The sequence below is a fragment of the Myxocyprinus asiaticus genome, chromosome 21 (genome assembly GCF_019703515.2).
Source record: "Myxocyprinus asiaticus isolate MX2 ecotype Aquarium Trade chromosome 21, UBuf_Myxa_2, whole genome shotgun sequence".
In the NCBI taxonomy this organism is placed as follows: Eukaryota; Metazoa; Chordata; class Actinopteri; order Cypriniformes; family Catostomidae; genus Myxocyprinus; species Myxocyprinus asiaticus.
This window is the reverse complement of record NC_059364.1, coordinates 30,099,145-30,109,466: the sequence shown is the minus strand read 5'-3', so window position 1 is coordinate 30,109,466 and position 10,322 is coordinate 30,099,145. Positions and strand designations below refer to the sequence as shown.

The window sequence follows — 10,322 nt, the reverse complement described above, 5'->3', positions numbered from 1 at the left end:
TATTCAGAGTAGCACCATATTTAATTTTTGACGGGAATAAAAATGAGGATGTGACTGATGCACTGTATAAATATAATTTTCAGAACTCATGTTTTTATTACACTGCAGTAAACATATAGTATTATTTATTTAGTACTATAGCTATCATTTCAAAGTATTAATTTCCAAAGTGACAGTATGTTTTACAACAGTTAAAATCAAGTACAGGTCTCTGCAGACAAATAATGGTTGTTTTCAAATCTGTGGGCGTTTTCAAACCGGGATGGGCGTTTCTAAACTATCCAATGAAAGTAGGGAATCTCAACGGTTTGAAAACGCCCACTGATTGGGAAAAGCCCATTTTTGTTCTGCTGAGACGTTCCCCATTTACAATTTGACTTCTATGTCTATGTTGATGACGTCATGATTCCTGCGACGCTTTTCGCGAACTCGTGTATTGAATAGGCGTTCTGCGCTGTTGTAGCCTGTATTAAATTAATATTATTAACGTAACATTTCAACAATAATGTCGTTTATGGATGACGAAACATCGGACAGTGGGGTAGACTCAAGATCACGGTTGGAAAGCTTTGTATTCAGTAAGATCAATTCTCCCTTGCGAAAACCGATGTACTGCATGCATTTTAGACTTGCTAACACACGTGGGATAGAGCAACTGCAGTTGTCAGATTTTTTTCTCTAATACCTGTAACCATTGATATTTAAAGTTTAGGAAGCATTGATTTTACAAGAAGATATAATGGAAACGTGGTCGTTTTCAATAATTACATCCGATTCTCTACGTATAAATTAACTATACTTAACATTGTTTTTCTTCTAGGTTGCGAGTTGTCCTCTGATGTTCCATTTTACACTTTTCAAGCAGATGAAGATGATGATGTAGAACATTTTCTCGAGCTTAGAACGGTTAGTTCATTCCCATTTAAAACGTGTGAGAGTTCAATGACTTTCACCCAAAAATGGGAAATCTGTCATCTTGTACTCACTCTCATGTTGTTGCAAACCCGTATTACTTTCTTTCTTGTGCACAGCCCAAATTAAGATAAGCATAATGTTAGTCTCAGTTGCCATTTACTTAAATTGAATGGGAAACAATGCAATTAAAGTGAATGGTGACTGAGGCTGCCTAACATTCTTGTGTTCCACGGAAGAAAGTCATATGGGTTTGGAACAACATGAGGGTGAGTAAATGATGACAGAATTTCCATTTGTGGGTGGACTTTTCCCCTCATATGACAACTTACCCCATTTTCAAACCAACAGATCTGTCTGGGTGACGGTGCCAAAGAGGAGAATAATGTGGTGGAAGTGACTGCTATGAATCACCAAGGAAAGAAAATATCGGTGCCAGTAGCTAATCTTCACAAATCCTGTCTACCTATGGTAATTCTGTGATTCTGAATTGCTGTTTCGGATTACATTTACTCTATACTGTATAGATATTCAAAATGAGTTCACATCTGTTTCTTCTCAGGTAAGCCTTGGTGAGTTTGAGTTGATGGCTCCTGTTACACTACGCCTGAAATCTGGATCTGGACCAGTGACTGTCAGTGGGCTGCATTTAGTTGGTGAGGAATAAAACAGTCTTTATGCTATGTCCTTATCAAGTAAAGTGTGTGAAAGCAGTTTAGCCAGTCTCAATAAGTAGTATATATGTATATGCAAAGTTTTTGTTCTTAGTTATTATGAACTGAATAATGCACATTAATTCCTTTGTCTCCTTCAGCCACAGAGAATGAGGAAGACACTGACATGTCAGATGAGGAAGATGATGATAGTGAGGAGGAAATGCCTGCAGTCAAACCAGCCAAGAAAAAGCAGTAGCTTTTAGATTTTTACCAGATTTAATTGAAAGTGGCATAGGATTTAACAGATTTGTGTACTGTCAGATGTGGTTGCAAATGTTCAATCAAAAGGTAAAGGTCTTGTGAACTTTTGACTTCATGTTGAAAATGATTTTATTTCTTAAAATACTGTGACTTATGCTTACAAGTGTCTGCATTAATGAGGTGGTGGTTTCTCATAGTAAAGGATGTGAGCTGCTAATATCAAGATTCAGTCCCAGTTACCCGGGGATTGAAATTACAGTCCTGTCCTGTCACTATTGTGTCCTTAAAGGGATAGTTCATCCATAAAGTGTTTACCATAAACTGGCATTGAATGACATCACAGAGCACAAATATTTGTACAATTTCTCCCATTGATATGACTGTCTTTTTCTTAACACGAAGTCAAACAATGACAATTAATTGACAATCAATCAGTTGACAGTAGACAGTGAAAAGCCTTTCAAAGACTGTCAAACTGCATCTGCCTTTAACGGAAAGCACCAGCAGTGTTCTCTATTGTTTTTCTTTTATCCCACAGTATGTCACTTGGTTTGTTCTTAATGGTCTTTTTTTTTTTTTTTTGCAACTAAGGTTTTGAATCCCTTTTAGTCCCTTTTTAAAGGACTGACAGAATGATGGTTTGCATGGGGTATAAGACATTGATATAAATCATAAAGGACTGCCATTGTTGCCATTTTTGTATTTTTTAAATTTATTTACAAATCTGTAAATAAAATGTTTTAGTAGAATCTGTGTAGTTGTTACTTTTTTGACAAGCTCATTTTGTCCTTTTGGTAAATTCAGCATTATATCATCAAAGAAAGAAATGCTAGTGTTTAGGGTTGTCAGTGCAATCTAAAAATAGGCCTAATATAGAGTATTTCATATTAAATACTGTATATATATATATATATAGTTGAATAAAATGTTCAGAACTTCTTAAACAACTACAAAGAGTTCTCATCAAAAAATCCTCCACGTGCAGCAATGACAGCTTTGCAGATCCTTGGCATTCTAGCTGTCAGTTTGTCCAGATACTCTGGTGACATTTCACCCCACGCTTCCTGTAGCACTTGCCATAGATGTGGCTGTCTTGTTGGGCACTTCTCACGCACCTTACAGTCTAGCTGATCCCACAAAAGCTCAATGGGGTTAATATCCATAACACTCTTTTCCAATTATCTGTTGTCCAATGTCTGTGTTTCTTTGCCCACTCTAACAAAAGTGGCTTTTTCTTTGTAATTCTTCCCACAAGGCCTGCACCCCTGAGTCTTCTCTTTACTGTTGTACATGAAACTGGTGTTGAGCGGGTAGAATTCAATGAAGCTGTCAGCTGAGGACATGTGAGGTGTCTATTTCTCAAACTAGAGACTCTGATGTACTTATCCTCTTGTTTAGTTGTACATCTGGCCTTCCACATCTCTTTCTGTCCTTGTTAGAGCCAGTTTTTCTTTGTCTTTGAAGACTGTAGTGTACACCTTTGTATGAAATCTTCAGTTTTTTGGCAATTTCAAGCATTGTATAGCCTTCATTCCTCAAAACAATGATTGACTGATGAGTTTCTAGAGAAAGATGTTTCTTTTTTGCCATTTTTGACCTAATATTGACTTAAGACATGCCAGTCTATTGCATACTGTGGCAACTCAAAAATAAACACAAAGACAATGTTAAGCTTCATTTAATGAACCAAATAGCTTTCAACTGTGTTTGATATAATGGCAAGTGATTTTCTAGTACCAAATTAGCAATTTAGCATGATTACTCAAGGATAAGGTGTTGGAGTGATGGCTGTTGGAAATGGGGCCTGTCTAGATTTGATCAAAAATGACTTTTTTCAAATAGTGATGATGCTGTTTTTTTACATCAGTAATGTCCTGACTATACTTTGTGATCAGTTGAATGCCACTTTTGTGAATTAAAATACCAGTTTCCTTCCGAAACAGCAAAATCTGTATATTATTCCAAATTTTTGTTGCCAGTGTATGTGTGTGTGTGTGTGTGTGTGTGTGTATATATATATATATATATATATATATATATATATATATATATATATATATATATATATATAATATTTCAAATTTAATATTTATTTAATATTTACTCTTGATGGGATTGAAAACGAGGCTGTGTGGGATAGAAGTACGGTTTCATTAATGGGCCGCACAGTTGTTTAAATAGTTGATCGTTCAGCTAAAGAAACATTGAAAAAACATCTTTACAACAGTTTTTAGGAGAAAAAAAAAAAACTCCAGAAAACACTATTTGTGAAAATTAGATGCATCTCTATACAGTCTATCCCTCCTAAAATAAATAGGGTGCTACTTTGAAAAAGGTCTATAACTACTAATTCAACCGTTTTCTTTCTCAGTGAGTCACTGAAAAAAAAAAAAAAAAAAATGCTAAAAGATAGTTTTTCTTAAAGAATAATGGATAATCATTATGAAACCAGCAACCTACTGTTCTGATGACACTTGTTACTAAAACTGTAATGGCGTATTTGCAAATAAACTAGGGAAAATAATATTGGAGTAAAGTCATATCAAAACAGCAATAGTGGGAGTGTAGCTCCACAACAAAACAGGTGATATAACATTGTTTCCATTCGCGTTTATTCTCCTGTGGTTCCTTTAAATGACGCCACCGTATGAACGGTGACGTCACTTAACTCCCCTAGGAACGCTCGTCGGCGTCTCTGACGATTGCCGGAGAATATCAAGATGGTGAGAAGTTATTTGTCTTCGTTTATTCTTTAAATTGATTGAAAGTAAACACACTTTGGAAATACACGCCGCTTTCAATCAGCACTGGGAGAAATGGTCTAATTTTTCTTGTTAATTTTCACCGAAAATGTAAGGGGAACGCTTAAACCTGGCCACAAAATACCGTAAATCAACGTTTCATCCATTAAATCGGAACGCAGTTGAGTGCATCAGTTTGACCCGTTACTCACTTCCAGTTGACTTTGGCATTCAGAGCCAAATCTGACGTAAAATACATATGACAAAAATTGCATTAATAGAAAGTTATGATATTGTTGCCATCAGTGTTTTGTTAAAGGAATATTCCGCGTTCAACACAAGTTCAGCTCAATCGACAGCATTTGTAGCATAGTATTGATTACTACTAAAATAAATTTTGCCTTGGCCCCTCTGGTTATTAAGCAAGTTATCGTTGTATTTCAGGGTTTGTTGTCAATCCTTAGAAAATTAAAGAGTGCCCCAGACCAGAAGCATTCTGCTTCTTGATTTAGACAATGGTGGAAAGACAACAGCTGGCCTCAGGACATTAGTCACATCACCCCACACAGGTAACGCACATACAGTTGAAGTCAGAAGTTTACATACACCATAGCCAAAAACATTTAAACAATTCCTGACATTTAATCGTAGAAACATTCCCTGTCTTAGGTAAGTTAGGATCACTACTTTATTTTAAGAATGTGAATTAAATAGTGAAACTATCAGAATAATAGTAGAGAGAATGATTTATTTCAGCTTTTATTTCTTTCATCACATTCCCAGTGGGTCAGAAGTTTACACACACTTTGTTAGTATTTGGTAGCATTGCCTTTAAATTGTTTAACTTGGGTCAAACGTGTTGGGTAGCCATCCACAAGCTTCTCACAATAAGTTGCTGGACAGAACTGGTGTAACTGAGTCAGGTTTGTAGACCTCCTTGCTCGCACACACTTTTTCAGTTCTGCCCATATATTTTCTATTGGATTGAGGTCAGGGCTTTGTGATGGCCACTCTAATACCTTGACTTTGTTGTCCTTAAGCTATTTTGCCACAACTTTGGAGGGATGCTTGTGGTCATTGTCCATTTGGAAGACCCATTTGTGACCGAGCTTTAACTTCCTGGCTGGTGACTTGCGATGTTGCTTCAATATATCCACATAATTTTCCTTCCTCATGATGCCATCTATTTTGTGAAGTGCACCAGTCCCTCCTGCAGCAAAGCACCTCCACAACATGATGCTGCCACCCCCATGCTTCACAGTTGGGATGGTGTTCTTTGGCTTGCAAGCCTCACCCTTTTTCCTCCAAACATAACGATGGTCATTATTGCCAAACAGTTAAATTTTTGTTTCATTAGACCAGATGACATTTCTCCAAAAAGTAAATTTTTGTCCCCATGTGCACTTGCAAATTGTAGTCTGACAGTTTTGGAGCAGTGGCTTCTTCCTTGCTGAGCAACCTTTCAGGTTATGTCGATATAGGACTTGTTTTATTGTGGATATAGATACTTGTCTACCTGTTTCCTCCAGCATCTTCACAAAGTCCTTTGCTGTTGTTCTGGGATTGATTTGCACTTTTAGCACCAAACTACGTTCATCTCTAGGAGACATAATGCTCCTTCCTGAGTGGTATGATGGCTGCGTGGACCCATGGTGTTTATACTTGCGTACTATTGTTTGTACAGATGAACGTGGTAACCTCAGGCATTTTGAAATTGCTCTCAAGGATGAACCAGACTTATGGAGGTCAACAAATGTTTTTCTGAGGTCTTGGCTGATTTCTTTTTTTTTTTAAATTTTCCCATGATGTCAAGCAAAGAGGCACTGAGTTTGAAGGTAGGCCTTAAAATACATCCACAGGTATAGCTCCAATTGACTCCAATCAGAAGCTAATTGGCTAAAGACTTGACATCATTTTCTAGAATTTTCCAAGCTGTTAAAGGCACAGTTAACTTAGTGTATGTAAACTTCTGACCCGCTGGAATTGTGATATAGTCAATTAAAAATGAAACAATCTGTCTGTAAACAACTGTTGGAAAAATTACTCATATCATGCACAAAGTAGATTTTGCCAAATCTATAGTTTGCTAATATAAAATCTGTGGAGTGGTTAAAAAATGAGGTTTAATGACTTCAACCTAAGTGCATATAAACTTCTGACTTCAACTGTACAAAGTTGTATTTAAAAATTATTTTGGAGGAATTACAAATTGCCTTGAGAAAAGTTTCGCAGTTTCTACTTTTTCTGGATCAGTCAGTTGATGACAATGAAGTTTACCAAAATTGAAAGTGACATTTCAAGGGCATAAAGTAACATCTTGATTTCAGCTGCCGCAGTTGTTGATGCTGTTTGTGGACAAGCAGGATTAAGTTGTAGAGACATTTAAAGAAAAGCCATATTAAACTGTGAAGAAAATGAAGTGAATATATTTTCTCCGGATCATTATTCAAAGCTTGGTGTTCTTGGTTCATACACATGCGATTGGCCTACATGTAAGTGAATAAAAAAATTCTGCTTTCTTTCTTCTCTTGTTTCAGCATAGTACAACTTTCTCAGGCATTTTTATTTTATTTATATATTTATTTATTTATTGTCCTTTCCAGGGCTATAATATTAAGAGTGTACAGTCTCAGGACTTCAAACTGAATGTCTGGGACATTGGAGGCTAGAGGAATATAAGGCCATACTAGAGAAACTACTTTGAAAATACTGACATGCTTGTGTTACTTGAGAGATATGTGCTGATGAGGTTTTTTAAATGAATTAAATGAACAACAGACTCATAATAATATAAGTGACAGTTTATAATTTACATTTATATGTAAAGCATTTAATTTCCTGTGTGAGTAATATCTGCCATATTTGCTTTGCTTTATGTGTTTTTTTTTTTTTTTTTTTTTTTTTTTGTACATTTTTGTTTTTGCATTTCAGATTTATGTCATAGACATTGCAGACAGGAAGAGGTTTGAGGAAACAGAACAGGTATTAAGAACTGTCTCTATAGCAAACGTATTTATTATGACTTGTTTTGTTTATGTGTGTGCATATGTGAGAACTCAAGAGAGATTATAAACCATCCGAGGCCTCTGCAGTATACATGTTCTTAGACTGTGTGCTTTTACACTTGTGCTGGTCTCAGTCATGCTACGTTTTGCAGCTTAGTAATTTTACAGTTCACTGAACACTTCATGTTTCATGTTTATTCAAATTAAACTCAAAATTGCTCCAGAGAAGTGTATAATTTTTTCATATGCATTAATTCAAGTGATAATTATTAGAAATTTCTCGCAGTGAGCTACTGAATAACTGTTTTGAATTGATTGTGCTGTGCAAGAGTTGGCTGAGCTACTGAATGTGGAGAAACTTAGTGGCGTACCTATTTTAATCTTTGCCAACAAGCAAGACCTGCTGGCCACTGCTCCAGCCTCTGAGATCGCTGAGGGTCTGAACCTGCACACCATTCGTGACCACATGTGGCAAATTCAGTCCTGTTCTGCACTTACAGGAGAGGGAGTACAAGTGAGTCTTTGCATTTGTTTAACCTCAATTTTAGTTTTATATGCATTCAATGAAAGAATTTCCCATCAACAGATTTGTTGCCACATAAACGTTTGTTTATGAAAGCATTTAACATACATTTTTATATAATTATCAAGTTTTATGGCATCATATTAATAGAGTTGAATATTTGTACTATTAGCAGTACTATTCCATTGAACTGAAGAAAAGCTTAAAGGAGATTCAAGGTCTAATAATGTGAAAAAATGGTTATCAGTTACAGCACCTACAATATGCACTTTCCCTTATACATTCGTATACATTTTAACCTAATGTTGAATAAAAAAAAGTTAATTCAAGTCCATGTCATTTCTCACCTACCCTGGTTATTGTTGGTTATTCATCATTAAAGCAAACTTATTCAAAGTGACTTACAGAAAATTTACTTCAAGGACTATTTCCCTAGAGCAAACTGAGATTAAGTGTCTTGCTCAAAGGCAAATAATGATGAAGGACACTCCATCTAGGTACCTCTTTACATACCTCTATTTGTCTATTTGGTGTCATATAAAAAAAAAAAAAAGTATTTTCGTCACTTAGGATGGCATGAACTGGGTCTGCAAGAATGTTACTGCAAAGAAGTAGTAGTACCTTAGTACTTTTTATACTTTTTTATACTGTGATCATCCGAGGACTGTGAAAGCAAACTCTGTAGACTGCGTGGATTCCCTACCAGCTAGACCATTTTAAAGGGATATGAACTCCACTCCAATGCCAGCTGAGGAGGATCAGGGAGAAATGTATAACCCCCTGACACCTTTGAACCACCCCAGCCATTGCCTAAACTTCTCTGCCATCCAATCTATCTCACGTCACTGGCTTTTCTTCCTAGTTACTCTACACACTGTGCAATAGCATGTTTTTCTCAATGAATCTTATAATGTACAGTTCAATCAACCACTGAAGCTGAGTGTGTAATAAGAGGAAACTATGTTTATCGCCAAGGTTGTGAGGGTTACTTTAGAAATGTATTCCACTGCAGATTACAGAATACATGCTGTAAAATGTCATTTGTAACGTATTTCGTTAGATTACTCAAGGTCAATAACGTATTATAAATACTTTGGATTACTTCTTCAGCACTGGTAGATTTTTTCACTTGTTTTGACTATAAAAACTCTGCCAGTACAGTAAGACAAAATACACATGTTAAAAATACATTCTCTGAAAAACCTAAATATCTTATGCAGTGTTGTTTCTAAAACAAGATAAATCAAACTGATCTTGTTTTAAGGATTTTTAGATATTTTTACAGGAAAACAATACAAAAATTATTATTAAGAATATGATTTTTGCCCTAATATCAAAGGTCTTACTAGAAAAAAAGATCTTATGATCCCAATGTGAATTTTCTTGATAACAAAATATGATCATGCATGGTAACATGTGCATGTAAAATGGCTAGAAATATAATTTTAGCTTAGCGTAAAGCTGACAATTTACACAAGGTTTATTTCTTATGCTCCAAACTTATTTCAGACTTCTCTGTCTGCTCGTATGATTGCTTTATACTATGCTAGATCTTATTTCGAGACTATTTTGTGTTTAAAAAAAAAAAAAAATCTTGCATAGCCTGTCTCATTTAGTTGGCTTGAACCAGTGTTATGAAAGCCAATCTGTCAAATAAATATTTTATTGCAGGATGAATGTCGAGGCTAAATCACACCATGCATACCTCTGTAACAGCCACCATGGTTCCCTCGATTGGTTTATTGATAGGTGTGTTTGTAACAGGTTTAGCAAGCTCAAGCAGTGAGCAAGTTGTGGGTTTCTTTGTGTTAATAAGGGCACGAGAAAGAGAGAAAGTCACGGGAGAATTTAATTTACATGATGCCCTTTATAAATAAACACTTGTTTTGTCACAAACAAGTATTTAGTTCAAAGTGGATGGTGATGAAGAGAGATGGTGTTAATGACCTCTGAATATTTTGGAGATTTCTTTTTAAATCATGTCTTGTTTGACTATGTGTTTCATGAGATTAAAATAGGCCATTTAAAAGGTTTCTGTCTTTTTTTGTTTGTGTGGGTTTTATGAGGGTGAGCCATGTTAGTACTGAGAAGGATCTTAAGATAAGTTTACCTAAAAATGAGAGACTGTGCCCCTGAGAAATGTATCTCAGTGAGACACCTAGTTTTAGAACATTATTTCAGTCAATCAGAGTCATACTTTCCACAGTCATAATTTTTTTTTTGT

At 35.7% G+C, this 10,322-nt stretch overlaps 1 protein-coding gene and 1 pseudogene across 1 annotated transcript; both read left to right on the top strand.

The window, feature by feature from the left end:
* The first annotated feature begins 398 nt into the window (after positions 1–398).
* Positions 399–2,578, top strand: LOC127412447 (nucleoplasmin-like protein NO29). Its single transcript, XM_051648808.1, has 5 exons — positions 399–578; positions 821–906; positions 1,264–1,383; positions 1,475–1,568; positions 1,727–2,578. Exons 1-5 carry the CDS (start codon positions 506–508, stop codon positions 1,822–1,824), a joined length of 471 nt encoding a protein of 156 aa, XP_051504768.1. The 5' UTR covers positions 399–505; the 3' UTR covers positions 1,825–2,578.
* LOC127412030 (ADP-ribosylation factor-like protein 3) lies at positions 1,902–9,271 on the top strand (annotated as a pseudogene).
* The last annotated feature ends 1,051 nt before the right edge of the window (positions 9,272–10,322 follow it).